This window comes from Seriola aureovittata, chromosome 6 (genome assembly GCF_021018895.1).
Source record: "Seriola aureovittata isolate HTS-2021-v1 ecotype China chromosome 6, ASM2101889v1, whole genome shotgun sequence".
Lineage (NCBI taxonomy): Eukaryota > Metazoa > Chordata > Actinopteri > Carangiformes > Carangidae > Seriola > Seriola aureovittata.
In genome coordinates, this window is record NC_079369.1 from 21,977,993 (window position 1) to 21,999,693 (window position 21,701).

The following is a 21,701-nucleotide window of genomic DNA, read 5'->3' on the forward strand; positions in this document are numbered from 1 at the left end:
TTCTGGTTACACACTAAAGCATCTGTATTAATTCTCCAATAATATAGAAATATATAATAGGCCTATAACATTCACATTGGCATTTCTTCTGTATAATGAAAACTTTATGTACACTTACATATGTTTTACAAATGCTACTTTAGTCCTTTTTACTTTTTGCTTTTACTTAACCTCTATATTATTATATTCCACTACATTTTTTTATACTGTATCATAACATGCATAAATGGATCATAATAACATAGGCATCATTGGCCAAACTTTCATCCCTGTCTGTCTTGTACCATTCCCCACCGTTTTCCTGGCATCAGTTCCCTCTGTAGAACAACTCGGCTTACTGTGGTCCAGGCCGACAATTAACAATAGAGGGTAATAGCACACACACACACACACACATTCACACACTAACACGCATTGACGAACGCAGAATGATGTCCTTTTGTTCCCTTTCCTCTTTACTCGTTCTTTTACACACTGGTTTGGACAAAATGATACTTCTGTGCTAACTGACCAACCCACTTACACAATCATGCATATATTTTCCCCCCACGCGGACTAATACATTATGCTGGCATCAGTATGTGTGTGTGTGTTTGTGCATGTAACAGATACAGAGTGAGAGTTTTTGTGCACTCACCAAAGCAGTCAATAAGCTCTTGTGACCTGATCAATAGCAATACCAGAGACTGAGTCCATGACCTGCATTCAGCTGCTGCCTGCATATGTGTGTGATGAGTGTGAACGTGTATGCAGATGAAGTGTCCCTACAATTGATCCATTGTCCAGAGGCAGGACTGAGACATATAGTATATTGTGTCCAACATGCAGGACTGACGTGTGTGAGGCAGCAGCTTTGCTTATTTTGCCTTTCAATTTTATTACTCAGACAGCTGTTAGCGCCTGTACAGTGGATGAATCCCAACCCTGTAATCAAACAAAGTATCATAAAGTTTCAAATAAATGCGTCAATTGGGACGAAGTATAAAAAGGGTTCACTCCAACATTTAGGGAAATCAACTGTTTGCAGTCTTTTCCAGAGTTGGATGAGAAGCTCAATAACAGTTTCCTCTCTGAACAACCAGTGTAAAGTTGCAATTAGCCTAGCTTAGCACAAGCGCTGAAGACACATCAAAAATAAAAACCTCCAACTAGTTCAATGGTGTCTGGTAGCCTACAAATTATATTTTGTGTATTTGACCTGTATTGTAGAAATAGAAAACGAGACATTGCGGTTTAGTTAGGTCACAGTATGTATTTGAAATTATTGACAAACATTAGTTGGGCCAGGTATAACTGCATGCACCTAATGGTGAAGTTGGCAGTTTTTCACAACATCCTTATTCAGAACAAAATCCAGGGGAAGCAGAATGTAGTTTTGACAGTTTTGCCCTTGATGAAAATTGTGGGGTTTTTTTGTTTTGTTTTTTTCATTTCTGATATAATGTTGTTTTGATCTCATGTGATGTCAACTTCTCATCTGACAACAATAGCAAAAGAAATATAATTTACAACATGTTGGCATTGTCCTTAAGGGGAATAGTTTTGGTGTGATTGGCCTATTGGTCAAATCACTGTTAGGTAGTTAATGCTAACACAAACGTGGCCGTTAACTCACGTTTGCCAAACTTTTAATAGCCACTCTTTTTTTAGTAATGGGCTAAACAGTTATTTGCAGTTATTTTACATGGACTTAAGTCAGTTTTATAAATGAAATTATGGTTTTGAAACTATTTTCCATGTGCAGTGGCCGCACACATCACTGGAAACGCAAAGTCAGATTCTTTCATGAAAATGTTAATTTCCCCAATCTGTCATACAAAGCTTATTCACATATGAAATATAACTTATTTTATATAACTGTAGCATGGTTTTGATAATGCTATAGTTGTCTTCTATCACCAAAATATGTGGATGTCACCTGTTAGCAAAAAAGTACTGCTAACTGACCATATCACATGAATTGATAAAAAATTAATTTCGCACTAACATCGATTTCCCTTGTGCTTCCCTTCTGACACACATATACTCATTGGAGACTATTGGTTTTCTTTTATCACATGAATGTTGTGTATTCCATGTGTTGTTTTGAGCAAACTAGGCCCTGGTAGTTGATCCAGGCTGTGTGGTAGAGACAAGCCTGAGATAATGCACCTTTAATCTACTCAACCAATTCACTGTTTGACATGACAATACCACCAAACCCACACAGGGATGAACTTGCCTGGAGTGCCAGTGGGATTACACCTGTGACATTTCAGTTGGATCCCTTATACGCCTTGCTTTGCATTAGTGTTTTGTGTGTGTGTGTGTGTGTGTGTGTGTGTGTGTGTGTGTTCGCGTGTACAGGCATGTGGGCACCATAAATAGACATCAACCCTACACGCCCCACACTTTTTTTTTTGCTGTTGGATTTTTACCATACCTTTTCTCTTTTTCTGTTTTTATATCTTTACAGTTTAATATACAATTTAGCCAACCAGTGTGTGATTTATAGGTTACATAGGTTTATCTCTGGGAGTCTAATCAGTGTAAATCCAAATCTATACTCAGAGTTGAATGGATTAGATGTAGATCCAGTGGAGACCCTGGGACACACCAGGCTTTCATCCACTGCACACAATATACCTGTTTAACATGACAATACCTCCAACATACACAAGCTGCTTATGTAGAGCCTCTCAGACAAACCTGCTGGAATGGTGTTTGGATGAGAGTGCATGAGTGTGTGTTTCTGTGTGTCTTTTAGGCACTTTTAGGCGTGTGTGCGTTTTTCGTGTGTGTTTGTCTTCATCCCATAGGACCGTCTAAGAACCGGTCAGACGGCGTTTTGAGTCAAGTCACCTGAATGAAGGAATGGAGAACTAGTTTTTTACCAAAGAGCCAGAGGGAGAGTCAAAGTGAAAGAGACGGAGAGAAACACGTGCAGCTCCGGGTGCTAAGTCCAATTGGTGACTGTTTAATCAACATTTGATATGAGCGGTTGACGCTTTCTCTTTTCTCCGACTCTGTGACGGTTTGCCTGAAGTTTTTTTCTCTTCGGCCGAAAAGACAACTTGATATACCAGACTGCCGTGGTGTCAGTGTGGTGTCCCACTTTGGAGGCAGGCTGTCCCAGGACAGACGCACACATCTGTAAAAACAGATAGACTGTCACAGCGCCACACACACACACTCACACGCGCGCGCACAGAAGCACCGGGGAGGAAGACTGTGCGTGTCACAATGCCTGTTCGACAAAAAGGTAAATAAAGTACTTTTGGGTAATTATTTGTCTTTATTTCCATCGATGTTGTACATACAAACATATATTTTATTTTGTTAAAGAGACAACATTGAAAAAAATCAGTTTAAACCTCTCTAAAAGCTCGCGTTGATGTTGCTACAGCTCTGCGAAGCGCTCCTCTTTAGCCTGTAAGTTAACGTAACGAAACTTCTCTTAAACATCAGTAATTTAACGTTTAATTGTTTGTTGGTAAACATACACAAGTTATAGACAATAACTTAAGAGCTTTTACTGGTCATTCAGACCTTGTGGTAAATTCGGCGCACAAGTTTTTCACAAAGTAGCACTTTCAAAAAATGTTTTAATGACTTCTGTTTGTTTTCAGCATGCTAGTCTGCATTGATATGCCAGAATATTGACGGGATTTAGCTTCAGCATGGATTATATTTGTTGGATGCTGTGTCAAAAAGATTGCTGCAAATGATAGACTATAGACTTATGCCTATAGATACGTAAATATTGATTAAATCACCACAAATCTGTCTGCCATTTGGCTTGACGTGCAGTAAAGAAGGTGGCATGTGTGGGTCAACGCTGACACATTTCAGACTGAGTTTGCTTTAATCAGCTGTTCAGAGTGCCATGGAGCCTGGAATGCAGTTTGCAACCCTCCTTTACAACATAAACTCTTTTGCCCTCATGCCCTTCTGCACCAGAGCAACTCAAACACAGGGTTATAAAATGTAATAGTAGTTACCAGTCCATAAAATGCAGACAAATACAATAGTGTGCCATGAACTGGCTGAATGTTCAGCATGTAACACAAAGACCTGTGGTTCCCTTGTAATTAAGAGTACTTAAAAGATACTGAACGAACACCTTATATTTCACATATTTCATTTTTATTTGCTCCTCAGAAGAGCAAGGAGATGAGATATGCTAAAAGACAATTGACAGACTAATAACACCTGTGTCGACACTCTCTCCCAGCCAGGTGTTCTTAATAAACTTCACCCTAATGACGACCCTGCCAGATCTGAACCAGGCACAGTTTTTAACCAAACTCATGTCCACCTAAGTTAAGGCTTTGTCTAATTTACACTACATAATCTCCTTGCTTTACTGAAGAGCACTTTAGTCTTACCTTCTCTGTCATTAGTAACGTGGTATTTAATTGTTTATGTTCTGTGTAGATGCTCAGCGAGCCCTGGAGCTGCTCCAGCAGTACCGGGCCAAATTAGATCAGAGACAGCAGAACCAGAATCGGACCAAACAGGGCCACCTGGAGGAAGATCACCAGCTCCAGCAGTCTCTGGACAGAGTCATCAATGTCTTCCAAAGTCAGCTCTTTAGTGCTCTGCTTGGTAAGAATATCTGTTTGTCTGTCTGTATACTCCCTCCTCCCTCCTATTTATACACCCATTTAAACATGGTATTACAATGTGACCTATTGATTTTGAAGACTTGGTGAGCTTTTAAATGCTGTCAAGCTTGTTGACCTTCCTATTATTCTTTTTTAGTTGGATTTTTTATCTATAATGGATTCTTAAGGTGTGGTGCTGATTGTCTTGCTAACTGTGTGAATGGAAATTAAGGATGTTTATTTAAAAATGAATATTATTATATATTATTAAAAGACCTTTACAGACAGTTTTGCACTATTTCTTTTTGTATGAATACGCATGACCACATATTACAGTATATTATCAGAGATCAATGTATTTAAATCAACAGTTATGTTAGATTAAAGGGTAATTTCACCCAAATCACACACACCTTTTCTTGATAATATCATTGATATATAACATTGTTGGTACATTGTTCATGTGAAGCAGTTTTAGTTAGCAGTTCTTTCAAATGTAATGTTGGATTACATTATCTCAAAACCAAAACAGAAAAAAACAGAAACTCACCACATGGCTAGATGCCACTGGTTTTTATGATTTGGGTGAACTGACCGTTTAGCTTGATTCTTATGTTGCTCGTGTTGACAAGTCCAGGTGCTCAGTGTTGCTTCGCTGCAGCCAGGTTGGACTGTCTTGCATTTTGCATTTAGTGTCATGTCCTGGAGTAGTGCAGTGTGTTAGTCAGGAAGGATGCTGTCTGTTTGGGACTGTATATAAGGCTAAAAGACAGGAACTGTATCTGTAGGCCAGTAGGCCAGCGGACAGAAGGCTGGACTGATAATAGTGTTTGCTGTAAGTGGTAGCACAAGTTCTCATGGTGTCTACAAGATGTTTGAGCTGGTCTAATCACATGACTGTTGACCAGAAAATGGAGATCAGAACACACAGATGTGGGCGTGACATGGCCTGTCACATAAAACACAGGGCCCATTGTAGAAAATAGGTACACATTTAAAGTATGTGTAGCATGTGTAAAGTCCTCCCAGTAGTTTCTAATCTGTGTCTAACTAGTTAGTTCTGCTTGTGGTGAACTGTTTCTCATTTGAAGGAAAACACAGGCCACAATGTGTGTCTGTGTAAGACAACAAACTGGTTCTTGGTCTCTTGCCCCACCTGCTCTGGTGTGCACCACGCCCACACCTGTACCTGTTAAAGTAACACCTCTTTCTCTGTTGTGTGTGTGTGTGTGTGTGTGTGTGTGTGTGTGTGTGTGTGTGTGTGTGTGTGTGCGTGCGTGTGCGCGCGTACATGCTTTTCACTAAACATGACACTGACTTCCTCTTCATCTACTGTAGCATTTAATATGTTTGAATATTTTCTGTACTGTATCATATATATATTGATTTACATATGATATTTAATGCCTGTTTCATCATCATTTGTATGTGTTATAGTACTTGTTATACTTGTTATCCCCTGTCCTCTTCCCACATATTCTATCCTTTTTTCTCACCATCTCTTTTATAGCCACCAAACTGAGCTCACACCCATGTGTATGGTGTAGAATTGCCTGTCAGTTGTTAAGCAGGGGAAGTGAAACCTCTGATCATAACAGTCACTCAGTGCTCTTACGTATGAAAAAGGAAATGACAGAGGGATGAACTACTCATTCCTCCTTTAGATGAGGAACCCAGGATACTTCAGTAGCTGCCGGTCTATATGACTATGGTGGAAGTATCCTCTTGCTGCCACTAGGGGTCACTAGTGTATTAGCTGTGGTTCATTTGATTTCACGGCTAACTCAGAAAAATGAGGGGACTGCTTCATTTTGGTTTTATCTGAATTAAAGAATACTATAAAACAGTAGCTTTTCTTTTATATTTTAAATGGCTTTATAGGGCTGCAAATAATGATTCATGACTTCATTGTTGAGCTGCAAATTATATTCTTTGATTAATCAATTGATAGATCAATTTTTCAGTCTATGAAATAAAATAAATAAATGTTTCATTTTGCCTGACAAACTGTCCAAACTATTTAGATGCTCAACTCACAATGATATGAAACAAAAAATCAGCACATTGTCCAATTGTTGAGATTGGAGCAGAGAATGTTTTGAGTTTTCTTTTTTAACAAATTACCCAAAAGATTGTCAAAATGATTGGTGATTAATTTCTAGTTATTGAATAATCGGTTCAGCTCTAAAGCTCTACATCATTTAGAGATAACAGTTTCCCACTGATATTCATTCATTCATTCACTTATTGTCTTCATTATTTATTTTATGATTAGTCAGTCTATCATTTACAAAGTCGTGCATTCATTCAGTCATAATTTACGAATCCATTGGATGGATCCATTAATGTCTCTGTTTCTACCTCCAGATATCCAGGAGTACTATGAGCTGACCATCCTCACAGACAACAAGCGTTCTGGGGACCAGCTAGATGGTCCAGGGGTCCTCTCTGCCTCCTGTAACTTGCCAGAACAACTCCCAGCCCAGCCACAGTCCTCCCCTGGTCCAGAGAGCCCGCTGGCATCTCCGCCAGGATCACCTCAGCCAAAATCCATTGCCCCCAAACCCAGGTCAATCAAATCCCCTGCCCCTCCAATCCCATCTGGAATACCCCCCAAGAAGCCATCTTCCCCAACAACACAGTCCAGTACACCTCAGTCACAGCCAGCCAAGGTCAAGTACCGTGCTCCTCTTCCTCCTGTCCAGTCTGGAGCCTCAGCAGCGGAGACTTTTAAACCCTCTTCTCCCTCTGCTGCCACAGTGAATGGTGTAGAAACTCCCACTGGCTCCATAAAAACACCTCCTGCAGTATCACTGAATGGAGCAAAGCCACATCTGACTGCCACCTCTTCAGAAAGCTCCACCACCTCTACCAATCCACCAAGCCTTCCTGCCGCTCCCGACCTCAACCTGGTGACTGTCTCAGCCCTCGTCTCCAGCACCATTCAGGGATTAATGCCTCCAACTACTTCAGACAAACTCACTCCAACCAACACCACTCCTAGCACTGGCCCAGATCTTGACAGAGTCACAGATGCTGCAGTCATCTCTACAGGTGTCACGACCAGCAGAGACCCAGGATTAGGCAAAGTCACTCCAAGCACGAGTCCAGCTAGCCCCACCCAGGGAAAATTTACCTTCAGCAGCCTCAGCCCCACAAGTCCTCCAGGGCCTTTGACTAAAGGACCTCATTTGAGGTATGTCCAGCAATTTATTTTGCTCAGTGCAACATGAGCATACATTTCAGCTGTTAGTAGGGTTTATTAGCAAACCAGACTTAACAGCTGTTATTATGACATTTTAACAGATGGGGGAAACCTATGGTCCAGTTTTACACACGTGCTGCAGAAAGTGTGCTGACTTTCTCTATCACAGTTTGGTTTGGTAGTCTGATCACAGCTGAAACAAATGCACGAGAGAAATGAGTGGAACTGGATCGAAAATTAATTTATAAAGTTTGGTGTCACCCAGAAGCCTTGAATGTTGTTAGGAGATGATTGTCACCCAGCAGCTCACCTCTGTGAGGGAATGCCCTCTGGAAGGAGGTTCAGACAACTCTGAGCGGATTAAAGAAGTACATTTCCTTAGGCTGTTGGACTCTTGAAAGGAAAACCTCTGGCACTTAAGGGCACTGTTTTTTTTAGTCACTTGTCTTTTGTAATTATTTATGGTTTGCCTATTTAGTTTACTGAGCCTCTGAATTTGCAGACCTCCCACATTTAGGGTGTATTGTCTTTAGCTTATATATTACACCAATGGTATTTTGTGATGTTATGTTGTACAACATTTTAAAATACACAATGCTTTGTATGGAGGTCACAATCAGGGAGTTCAGGTGTAGATAGTACAGAATAATAATAACTGACAGTTTTCAGAGTTCACCTCCTGACACCCTCTCTCCCTGATTTCTGTTCTTAGCCCAACCAGCCCCGGGTCAGTAAAAGTCACCTCCCCCAGCCCCAGGCCCGCTGCAAGCCCACTGACCCCCAACAAGGTAAGACATCTCTGGTTGTTTTGTGTTTGTGTCTGAGGAAACCTGCAGCAAATCCCTCTACAGTTGGAAGCAGCGTGAAGTACAGATTGCTTCCTATCAGAAGGAGGCTGAACCCAGGCACTGGGTGGTAACCTTGAGGTTACAGTTTGGCTGCATGATTTTGGAAAAGAAAGAGAAGTAATTATTTTTCTCATGAGTTTTAGAGAAACTATTTTCAGATGTAAATATATCCTCTGTTATCTGTTGGTGCCTAGGAGAGCTTGTCAGGTGTGGTGATGTACTGTATGATGCTCCCATTATTGGTGCTTATATGGGGTTAGGCCGCAGGGATTTCTCGGTAGGTTTGATCCCCTTATATTCTGATTCTTCATTTTCAGACTTGATTTTGTTGGCATCTGTCAGGTAGTATATAAATCTTTTCGTCAGAGCTAGGGTTGGATAAGTATTTTTTTTTTTAAGCTTCCTAACCATCCTGGCTAGGATGAAGCCATTTTGTTTAAGCTTCAGAGGTTTTTCTTTCACTGTGTTACACCACGTTTTGTTTTGTGTTTGTCATTTGGTGCAATATTGCAGCTTATAAGGAAATTATGAGCACAATTCACCCAGCTCATGCAAGTACATGGGGAGTCAGTGTCATGTATGATAACATTTCATTAGTTATGAATCAATTGCTTTTAATACAATTAAATGATACAGAATGGGAGTTTCTAAACCAAAATTACCCTGCATTTGTTGCCCCATGTCCAACATATCACTGCTCTAACATGGGAATAGTTTTGATATAAGGCAAACATGTTTATTTTACAACATATCTTCTTTTGAACCTGTATATCAAAAAGGCTGCAGAGAGCAGAATTAGATGGACAGATCATTTATGCTGTTTGAACATTGGGTTGCATTGCATTACATAATATGACAAGAGGAATCAATTCAGTTTGGTAACATTTTATTGTCCCGTAGAGTCAGCAGAAAGAGCTCAGTGGTAAGCTCATGGCACTGGTTTTGTCTCGTTGATCTTGCTGACATAGAAATTGAATGGTTTTTGTGGTTTGGGCATTTTCACTACAGATTCAATCTGGGCACAATGTTGCTTTGATCTGCTGCTGATTGCCCACATCTCAGGAAGTGGTGCTGTTATTGATTTGCTTTGCTTTATGCTGAAGTTGTTTTGTATAAACTGCTGCACAGGCAACATTTGTCCTCCCAGCTGTACACTGCTTGTATTGTGTTGGAGTTGGTGTTAACCCCGGATACATTACTCAGATGTTGCTTAAACCTGCAGTAACTGGTTCTTCTGGCCTTGTGTAGGCAGCACAAATAAGTTGTGAACACAACACTGACATAACATCACCTTCCAAGCTGATATGGAGAACTTGTTGAGTCATGTTGAGTTGTGTTTCTGGCCCCCTGATGAATGGTCCAATATTCAGTGTCTTTGACTTGTGTTGTGGTGTCTAATAACTGCTGAGTGAAATATCTTGCTCTTTGGCTGCTAAATACTCCACAAGGTGCGCCAGCTGGTCATTAACTGTGTTAGGCTTAGGCTGTTTGGAGCTAAGCAGGTAGTGTACAGTGGGTTTGTTGAGTTTCTTCACTGAAAGCAGTCACCTGTTGTGGCTGAAAGTCATGACAGCCAAACGTTGAGCTGCAACTCTCTATAAAACTCCAGAAAGCTGCAGATTTGGATGATCATTTTAATTCTACTACATTGTTTTTGTAGAAATATCAATCATAGTGGCTTTAATAATTAATCCAATAATAACTGGAAACTGGGGTTGAAACAAAAGCATTTAACTCATTATCCATTTTTGAACTGTTTAATGAACATGTGGCGACAACTATCTGTAAAACACTGAGTAGGCAGGCTCTTCACTGTGACGTGTTCAAACAAATCCAACCTGAAATCCAGATGTGTCTTCTGCTGTTTATTAAAAATAGAAAAATACTGACTAGCAATTGTTGTACTGACACACTTAAAACAAGAAAACACATAAAATATCAGAGCCCTACTCACCGTCTTTAAACGAGTGAACAGGTAAATAATGTAAAACCACACCCCTCTGCCCATTACTGGAAGTTATAGTAACCAAAAGAACATGTGCAGCCTAAACAAAAAATAAAAAACACAGGCTAAATACACGATTTGGCTCCTACAGAACAGGATTACTTATTTCAACTGTCTGTAGGAGAAATTGAGACCCAGTAATGATGTTCATTAGCACAGCCCAGTGCAGCAAGACAGCTTTCTGTTGGCAGCAGTGAGCATCAGGGGAGAGAATCAACAATGAGTGCAGGGCGAGGGGAGGGTAGAGCTGGACAGAAGTAGAGTAGGACAAGAACAGAAACAAATGTAAAATAGTGTGTATGTTTGCTGGTCCTGTATAGTGTAGCATATTATATTGTAATGTTTCAAATTCAACAATAACTGTAGTGATGTCGTGCATCTTTTAAAAAAGCCGAATATCCCGAGTGGGTGAATTCCCATCTCTGTGGAGCTTCAGGGTGCATATGGAGCTCTAACTTGATACCCACAGTCAACGTTGAAAGTAGAGCATCCATTGCTATACCGCTGTTACTGTTCACTCAGTCTCCTGCCAAACAGTGACTGACCTGATAAAACAGCAGAGTGGTGTGTGTGTGTAGTATATGTACTTGTGTGTGTGCTTGTGTCTGTGTATACACGTCTGTCTGCCTGTGTGTTTGCCTGTGCATCCATGTGTATGCATTTCTGCGCCTGTCTCTGTGTGTTTTTTTTTTTTTTTTTGTGTGTGTGGCGAGTGTGTTCCGCGCGAGAGTGCGGATGCATATTCTGAGCCATGCACACTTTGAGGTCAAAATGTGGCTACCAGCTGCCATAAAACGAAGACAGCAGCTGGAAGACAAGAGGGCGGGCGGAGGTGCACCGGGACAGCTGCCATGTTTCCGAGGCGGCCTCTATTTTAGCGGAGAAGTCCTCTCTAGCTGCTTTGATGAAAGGACAGGTGGAGAGGACATGAGAAAGGGAGGAGAGAGAGAGATTGAGGGATGAAAGAAGAGGAGGAGGAGAAGGAGGAGACAGAGACGGACAGACGACAGGAGGATGTCCCCAACAGCAACAAGCGGCAGAGTGGTGGAACAGGAAAGTTGCAGCAGGAAGATGTTTTGGTGAAACTTTGCTAGTCGGACTGTTGAGGATGGACTGCATCTGTATCCTCACTACCAAGGTGAGACACAGGAACAGAGCAGAGAAAAGCAGGGAAGACAAACAAACAGATACAACTTTCTACTAACTAAATTATCAATGTCCCTCTTGATGGCATTCATTCAATTTATCCCTTTACTATTTATGTTGAAATTGCGTGTTCAGTGTGTGCTAAGCTTTGAATGAGTCTGACGCGATCTTTCTGCTTATAAACTGTCATGAACATAGCATGATCTTTAATGGAAAAGTGAGACTGAGAGCGGCAGTCCTTTGGGGGATTCCTCTGAACACATCCAGATGAATAGTTTCACAGAAAACTACTTGCTTTGTAAATGATGGTCAGCTTAGTGCACCTGCTCACAATTAGCCATATCAAATTGTGAACAGGCTGCTCATTGTACAGATGGCTCGCTGTAATTTGTGAATGAACAGGCTTTAAGGTGATATCTTAAAGGAGCGCACTGTGCTCTAGTGAAGTGACTCTAAAGGGAACGCCGATCTGTTGCTCAGCTGTTGGTCTGACAACATGTGATACCCACAGAGACGTGGAAACTGGGTTGATAGGACACACACTTCAAAAGACGAGCTCTCTGACTGGTTGGCTAGCTGTGTAGGTAGCTGAGTGATGTGGTTGACTGACTGATGGGTCTCAAGGCTAAAAACTAGGCTGGCAAAAATTAAACGCTGTATTATGCACATATGTGCAGGCTCAGAAATGCATGGCCCATTTTAAAGCAGCAGGACCAATGTGAGCTGGGACAGACTCACAAAGGATAAATAATGGATGGATGGATGGATGGATGGAGAGCCGAACTGATAGATGGGCTTTCATTGGAGCAGATCTGCAAATACTAATACAAGGTGGGGCTGGGGTGTGCTTGGAACAAAAGATGTCCAAGCCTGCTACCTGAGAGACGGGCAACATAATTATTCAAATGGGGATAACAGCAAACACCAACTAAAGGAACTACTATTGTTTTCTCATCAGTCATTAGACTTGACTTGTGTCCTCCACTTCTCACTACATCTTGCAGACTTTGTTCATCCATACTGCAAACGTTTAGGCACAACCTGGTCTGACACGTTTTAGCTTGTCCTGATATTTTAAACATTGAAGTTGAAGCTTGATCTTGTGATATGGTTCAGCTGTTTGTGTTCTGGGTCTATTTGCTCCTCTTTCAGTCAGGGTCTGTGTTGGCCCTGACAGCACAGGAGTTGTAGTGTGAGCAGCGCATCAGCAGCAGCTCCGGTGCGCCATGTGTGTCTACACAGGAGGCGTTCAGGCACAGTATTGAGTGTAGGTCGCCTGTGTTTTGGAAGTGCTCACACCCAAATACACAATAACTGTAGTTACATGTGTAAAACACAGGAAAATAGACTTGAAGTGGTGGCCTTTGTAGAAGTGTCTGTTTGGTCAGATGCGTGTAAGACAGATGACTGAAAAACACTTTCTTTTCCATGTCACAGTCTTTGTTCTTTCAAACTTAAAAACTACGTTTAAAATCAGTATTGTCCTGGAATTCTTGAGGTTGTATCATACATAGTTAACAGAATACAAATATTTGATTAGTGGTTAAATCCTCTCTCAAGTTTAGTCTTTATCAAACTTTTGTCTCAGTCTTGGACTTTTCATGGACCCCTCAACTCCCAGGTCACCCTGCCGCAACCTCGCAGCATCGAGGTAGGTCACCTTGCAGCCAGTTCATGTGCTTGCCATGGGGAATTAGCTGTTAGGAGGATGACCTTCTGTCATGTTGGCAAATACAGGGATTGGGACTTTGAGAGTGGACAGAGAACCAAATCATGTCACTAGCATAAATAACAAAATTGCTCTTGTTGTTGCAGTTTTGCAAAACTGTAAGTTCTACCCCAAATTTTCAATGACAGCCGTTCAGGGTGTCTTAGAAAGAAGCTGCAGGGGCATTCAAGTTAAAGGGATCTGGTGAAATAAAGAAAGTGTCAGAAGAATGAGACACACACTCAAACCACACACACACAAGTAAGTCTGTAGTCTGTTGGCAGATATACAAACAGGCTGCATTAATCTGGTTAATCTCATTTATCTCATTAAGTTAATGGATTGAAAACCAGAGGGTGTTCCTGAGCTCAAGACTGCTAGATTACTGCTGGAAAATGTCTCAGTATATCCCCTCTCATCCTGCTGGATTCATTTCTTCTAGCCATCTGACCCAGGGCAAAGGTTAAAACACACAGAAAACCTTTAAAACCCAGGTGTAAATCCACTCAATAACTTGACATTAACTTAAAAGGGCACTGAGTTTCCAGCGCACCTACACTTTGTATAACAGCTTCAGAAATGCATCCAACCAGGAAGCACAGGCTGAAAAAACATTTCCACTTGCAGACCCTGTTAATCATGTCATAATGTAAAAATTCAGTTTTGTAGAGAAGTACGATATTCATTAATGGGAGAATAAATGTGATGTTTAATAGGAGGATAAAGCCACTTGTGCAATAATGTTTGTATTGGTGACGAAAGGAATGTGGTCACCGGAGGTGCATGACAATGTACATGAACGTGATGTAACAGGACTAGTTAAATCCTTCAAATAATATGTAAACAGTGTGCAACTCTACTGAACACAGTAGTATCTATACCTGTGGAGATTGTTGTCAAACATACTGAATGAGGATTTTACTTTCTATCAGTACTCTCCTCTCTATCTTGCCCAATCCTCTTTTTATCTCTGATGTATCCAGTCTTAAATCCTACCCTGGTTTTATCAGTGTGTGATTGTGGTGTGGTCTTACTGAGTGTCACTGGCTTCCCGTGCTCCAGGAAAGCAAGAGTCTCTCCTAAGAGGCTTACCTTAGGCTGCTAATAGACTTTACAGAGGAGGGGCTATTTTAGTATGGACAAAGAGGGGCAAAGAGAGGAAATAATGAGAGAGAGACACATAAAGACAGAGGGAAAGAGAGAGCACAAGTCTCTGAGGTCTTTGCATTCCTAGCTTTGGTGGGATATTTTACTGGATTTTGCCAGTAAAACTCCAATGCTGCATCATTCCAGCGATCCATCCATCTGTGGAACTGTCCAGCTGGCATTGTGATGTAACTGTGAGGAGGGGGTCACGGCTGACAAATTAATCAACAGAGAAGGCATGAGAGCAGAGAAGAGGGAGAGAACTTCCCAAACAGCCGCAGGACTACTGAGCCCAGGGCTATTCATCTGCAGCAGGACTAACACAGTGATGTAGGACTGACTGCTGGAACTGGTTAGCACTTCATGAGAACCTCAGTGAAAGGTTAAACATCCTCTCAGCTCTGCAGGATCCACACTTGCTGTGACAAATTGGACTGAAGTGTGTAGGTATACGGATAGCGCTGCATGTAGTAGGGCTGACACCTACTGGGCCAGCACGAAGGCTGCAAGTGAAGATGGACCATCACAACTCTGCATCCTCATTCGATGTAATGTATCTCCTCTTACTTTAATTACTGAGTTTCTTCTCACCCACCTGCTGTTTTTTAGGTGTGGCTCATTCAGAAAAGTGGTCTGAGTTTTGTCGCTAGTGTAGAATGGAAAGGTCATCTGAGGTTGAATGGACTTCAGTAATGAATGACCAGCAGACAGTTACCTGTGTATTAATGTGTGGTTTGTGTAAAACCATATACAGAGTGGTGCATTTTTCAGTAAGCTCTGTATTCTTGCCTGCACAGTTTAGGTTGGTTTTAAAGCTTGTTTTAAACCAAACATAGGTGTGTGTGTTTATATACTACCTACATGTGTACAAACAATACATATGTCCCGTGATCTTCATCTAAACACATTGTGGGGAAGAAAAACAACACAATAACACTTCCTTTATTTTCTTAATCATTCTCATTCAGAGAATTTAGCTGCAGTCAAACAATCTACAAAGCCTGTCTTAGGTAAAGTACATGTTGGCATCCATATATGTGCATCTACGTTACAGGCGCCTCCCAAATTATTTTGAAACAAGATGTGTCACTTCTTTCGGAAACACCTCAGAAACCCTCGGTCCCTGATCCTTCCAAGGTAACACAGAATGGTATCTGAGGTGATAGGAATCACGGAAGCTGGCTTACAATCAAGAGGAGCTGAGTAATTAAGAGGAATTAGTCCAGGGCCAGAGGTTGTGGCTTTACCATTAATGATAGCTGCTAGCTAACGCTCCATTATCTGTGGTGACTACTCAACTACTTCTGTTTCAATCTTCACAGGTTAACAACTAAACTCAACTAAACTCAACTAAAGCTTTTAAGGCTCTTTTTCAAATGAATAAACAGAAGATTTTATGAGGTGTGGTCCACCCCATCGTAAAACCCAATTTGTGGAAACTTCTTTTAGGCCCTGACCCCTTGATGTTTGAGTGAGAAGCTGTTCATCATAATGGCTGACATCTAGACAAAATAGTAACAACTTTTATGATACGTTTTTAGCCATATTTGCTGCATATCTGTTTAAATGTCATTGCCATGAAATGGTACCCTTATGTACTAAGCCTCTTTCTCCTTGCTCATTATTTTGGAAATTATAAAAAGGGATTTAGCATAATCTCATATCAGTGGTTGATACAACAACTGATTGGAATTGCGCCGATGTTTAATGCTGTTTTACAGATTGATATCACTTTGTGGCAAAGGGGAAAAACCATTGGTTACCAAAACTAGCCCAGAGCTAGCTATAACGCTGCTAACTGGAACCGTCTCTCAGCTCACATCCGTCCAAGTCCACATCCCTGAACCCAGTCCAAATCCGGAAGCAATACATGGTCGAGAGCCAGCTCATTTTTGTCTATCAGGCTCCAGACTTCAGCCACAATCAGACCAACTTGGCTGGTGACCAGGGTCAACTTCAGGGGCAAGGACTGAGCAGTGGTTGTCTTTGAAAAATAAATCACCTGGCTGAAAAAGGATGCAAGCAGGGTGCCAACACTCTGCAGGGGCTGATAGCCTTATGAAGAAGGGTAATAACAGTGGTTTGTTGTTCATATCTGAAAGATTTTTAGCAGATGTGTTCCCATTGCCAACACTTGTTTTTTCAGCAGTCTATTGTGCCGGTCAGGCTAACAGGGAAGTAGGCTAACATTAAATTGTTCATTGTTCAGCCCATGTCATGCCTGAGTTCAGACAGAGCAGCTAATCCCATTTAGCAGATGACTAATCTCTGTGGAGCTACACACACACACACTCATGCAAAGATACCAACCTATACACACATGCACAAGCAACAAGGCAAGTGGCTGAGTTCATTTCAGTTCAGTCTTATCATTGATTTTCCAGCAGGGGAAAATTAAACAGCTTAGCGTCATCATGACTGCATGAACCCATGGCCCTCGACTGTCAGGATAGTTTGGGGGTAGATCAGGATCATTTTTCATGTGTATTGTGAGTCAAAAAGATTACAAAATATTGCCCTTGTCCCCCCTGCACTTGTTTGTCATGCTCCCAGTAGTATAGCTGCAACAGTTGAGTTTAGGGATTAATATTTTTATATTCAGTATAGGCTTCAAGCCTTTCTATGTCTACATTAGATCCAGAGAGTGTGCAATGTATCACTGCTGTGTTATATAGTATTTGTATGCACATGTACTGTATGTTAGTACAGCTCATATAGATCTGTTTGAAGAACTTAATAAGATGCTAAACCCCTGCAGGCCTTTGCATTATCTCTGTCAGTGACAGCAAAAACAACATGAGTTTATGTAAAGCATGTTTGAGAGAAGAATTAAAATCTGGAGAACATCGTCCATGTGGTGCTGTGTCTGTGTTTTACCACATAGTGGCACTATATGTATGAAAAACACACCAACATGTTGGGTGCTCAAATGATTATTCTGCAGAGACTTAACATCTCCACTTTTACATGTCAATACATAGATGACATGTCCCTTGGAATTAAATCCACAATTCAAAACAGTCTTAAATAAATGAACTTTTGCTGTTGCACAGTTGATATTTGTATCTATGAAGTTTCCAAAGGAATCAGTGTATCCTCGCACAGCGTTTTACATAGAGCGAGGACGAGATCTATTTGGAAGAAAATTCACTCATGTGGAAACTGAACACACAGCTGGTAAACGCTGATCATGTGACCATGTTTGAAATGTTGATGTATGGAGTATTTTTTGATTGGTTAGTGTGTAGAATGGAGAATCCACCACGATTGGCTCGCAGGGAGTGTATGAGGTTACCGCACACACATACACACGGTGTAGTTATTTCTGTGCTGGCTGACCTACTAATGTTAACATGTAGTGCATGCCTGCTAGGCTCATGAGGTAGCATCCTCTCTCTCGCTCCCCATTTGTCTCCCATTCATTCCTTTATTTCTTTTTTCTTCCTTCTTTTCTTTCCTGTCTTTATTTCTTATTTCCTCTCTTATATTCTGTCATTGTTTCTTCTTTTTTTCTATCTTTCAGTAATTGGGTGTGTGATGTTGATAATGTGACATTCGATGCTATGTTTACTCTCACATTATGTTTTATGAGGCATATGAGCCAGAACGCCTGTGGCTATCCCAGATGTATGAATGTACTTGTGTGTGTGGGTGTGTGTATCTGTACGTGTGTGTCTGTGTGTGTGTGTACATGTGCATGCACGCACTTCAGCAGGATCTCCATCTGTTCCTTGCCAAACACAGAAGGACACTCGGTCTCAGGACGGCTAACTTATCACACAAGCCAAGACTAAGGGAAGACTGGCACTTGACCCAAAGCTGACTCTTTGACAACATAAAAATAACTCCCTGATGTCTCTCCGGAGGAATCCAATCTGAGGTTTCCATATAAAACGCATGAACAATAGTCCAAACCCAGAACATTTTTATGTTAAAATGCTTCTTTTTTTACTGTCAGGCATTAGGTTAACCTGTATCCATTTTACAAGAGCGGTTACATTTATTCCTCTGAACACTCCAGGGAAGAACTCTCTGGCACACAGTAAACATTTGTTTGAAAGGAAGAGAGGAAGAACTGGGTGCTTGGCCTCAATTTTGAGTTTGAAGAGTGATATTTAGGATGTGCTGAGCAAAAACTTCAAAGCAAGCATGGCACACAAGAATTGCCACCAACAAACAAGTGACAAGTCACTTTCTCTGAGGAGTTTCTGATATATAACCAATCACGTAAATGGCAGAATTACATCCAAAAGACAGTAAACTATCAGCACACTAAGAAATATTGCAAAAAATCTTGAGGGATTGAGGATGGATGCAAAACACATTGTTCCCGCCATGAAACTCTTTTATCTTGTACCTAAAAAAAGAACAATTTCTAGAGATTTGTTGTGCAGAAAGATCTGAAGTTTTGCAACATGGTTGATGCATCAATTATTAATCAACTAATCACATACACAAAGTTATACATGTGTCAATTTATGTGGATTCTTCATAAGAAAGGTTTTTTTTTAAGATTAAATTCCTGCTGTACTCAGAATAACCTTTCATGCCATTACATTATTTATGTGACTTGTCTACCTGCATCAACTTCAGAACTTAATTGGCTCCTCCGATGCTTATATCTGTGCATCTTTTATCTACGTGCAGTTAGATATTCTAAAAAACCCTCTAAAAATAAATTCTCATTACAGATTAACAGCTTTAAATGTAACTTGAGGCATAGTCTTGCTTGTGGTTGTGGATTTATAACTTAATCAGTAAACTTATGAAATTGCTTTGGAGACCTCTAGTATCAGGAATATCAGTATCAGCTTGTCAATCCCTATCTTCTCCACTTTTCCATCTTTTAATATTTCCCCTTCTCCCCTGTTGGTGACCTCAAAATCACCCTGTGTTTGCTTGTTTCCCGCGCTTCGCCCTCTGCTTTCTCGCACATTGTTTCCCTTTCTCTGTGCTCTCCTCTCTCATGCTGCGTTGTTTGTTTTCCAGTCGAGGTGAGAAGACAGAGACAACCACAGAGAGACTACTGTGTGTGTCATAGTCCAGATGGCCCAGCCGTCAGCATCAAGAGCCTCAGCTGAAGAGTGCGCTTTGACTTGTTTAACTTGTTCTGCCCTTTATCTCCCATAAATCCTTTACTCTCTTCTCCTCTCCTCTCCTCTCCGTTTCAGGAAAAATAGCAGACCCTTAACTTGGTCAGATATTTAAGTACGAATCTAATATGTTACATATAGTAAGATGGTAAATATCAAAACTTATTAAAGCAGCTTGTAAATTGCATTTTCCTAAATATTTACAGTAAATACTACTAATCATCGGGCTTTAAGAGCTGCTGCTACACTGAAATGGCTCTGTTGTCTGTGACAGAAGATGTGAGAGCTTGAACTAGAGTTTTGTCTTTGGTCCTTATCTTGCTGGACCTTTGACACTTTGAACCACTTCATCCTGCTATCTGGACTCTCTGATGTGGGCATCTCGGGAAAAGCACATTCTGGTTTGAATCCTGCCTCACTGAGCGTTCTTTCAATGTGTCATGGCAAGGGCAAATGCCCATTTTCTATCATCTCCCCAAAGGAGTGCCCCAAGGCTCAGTGCTGGGCCCCTTTTCTTTGCAACATACACCACCTCTTCGGGTTAGATTATCTGCTCACATGGTTTCTTTTATCATTGTTATGCAGACGATACCAATCTATACTTGTCATTCCCGTGTGATCCATGGTTTTGGTATGGTTCATGGTTTGTCTCTCAGACATATCAGCATGGATCAAGGAACCTTACCTTAAACTGAACCTTTCTAAGAATGAACTCCAATCCACTCAATCTCTCCATCATAATATCAACATAAAAAGTGCCTCTTCATCTCTCACCCCAACCAAGTTTCCAAAAAATCTGGGTGTCAAGTTTGAGCTGGGCTTCTCTGACCATCTGACAGCTGTCTTCCGGTCATGCCTCTTTGCACTCTCAGGAAAATTAGGAATCAGGTAAAATTAGGAATTAGGAAAAGTCAGGCCTTACCTGACTAAGTACTCTACCCAACTCTTGGTCCAGGTCATGGTTATTTCACGGCTTGACTACTGCAATGTCCTTCTATCTGGTCTCGCTTCATCCACAGTGACACCCTTACAGATGGTCCAAAATGCGGCAGCCCATCTGGTCTTCGATCAGCCCAAAAGGGCACATGTCACTCTGCTGCTCATTGACCTCTACTGGTGACCCATGACCACCCAAATCAAATTCAAGTCACCTAATGCTTGCATACAAACTGACCTCTGGGTCTGCACACATCAACTTGATCACAATCATACAGGCTTATACAGTGTTGCACATGAACATGAATGAATCAGTTTACAAATGATGAACGTGAACGTTTTATGACATTTTTAGCTCATGTCTGTGATTCTTTAGTGGTGTAAAATAATTAATTTAGTTTGGGAGTGGCAATGATTTGGGGCTGGTGATGGATGGGTAGAAGGAGGTTCTATTGGAAAAGAATAGCGGCCTTTATTTAAAAAAAGGAACAAATGAATGTGAACTAGTTAATTTTCATCTGTATGAACTGAACTTTGAACTAGTTCTTTTTAAGTGTGAACTGGCACAACTCTGGGCTTAAGCTCCTTCTCGGCTACTTCTGTTCTCCAAGGAATGTTGTTTATCATTGCCATCCCTACATACAAGGCAATTCAGTCCAAACTGTTCTGTTTTGTGGTTTTCCCTTCTGGTGGAATGAGCTACCAAATACTATCAGAGCAGGGGAGGCTCATCTCTTTCATGAGCACCTCGTCCCCTAACACCTCTCACACCCTAAGTCGCCTTACTTGCACTTAGAGTGAACTTATGTGCACTTCTTTAGCTGATCTCCTTGACTTTGTCTTATTGAGTAGATTTAGTTTAGTAGTCCAAAGTCTCTGTGCTGAAGCATCTGCCAAATGAGTAAATGTAAATCTAAATACGAGCATTCTGTGGTATGTACTGTATTGATATAAGCTAGAAATTTGAATAAAGTTCCTATTGGATGCTGTTAATCAGACAGTCTTGTGGGCATTTGGCACATTTCTCT

General features: G+C 41.1%; 1 protein-coding gene across 3 annotated transcripts in view; it reads left to right on the forward strand.

Annotated features, from left to right (window-relative positions):
• Positions 1-3,155: 3,155 nt before the first annotated feature.
• The window catches only part of LOC130170514 (discs large homolog 1-like protein), a 108,135-nt gene continuing 89,589 nt past the window's right edge, over positions 3,156-21,701 (forward strand). Inside the window, exons 1-4 of one of the 3 annotated variants that reach the window (XM_056377846.1) lie at positions 3,156-3,241; positions 4,417-4,587; positions 6,954-7,782; positions 8,504-8,579. In XM_056377846.1, the coding sequence (XP_056233821.1) occupies positions 3,223-3,241; positions 4,417-4,587; positions 6,954-7,782; positions 8,504-8,579 (1,095 nt within the window). In that variant the 5' untranslated portion in view covers positions 3,156-3,222. The remainder of the gene's footprint in view (positions 3,242-4,416; positions 4,588-6,953; positions 7,783-8,503; positions 8,580-21,701) is intronic. The other 2 variants (XM_056377841.1, XM_056377842.1) reach the window with 2 other exon arrangements.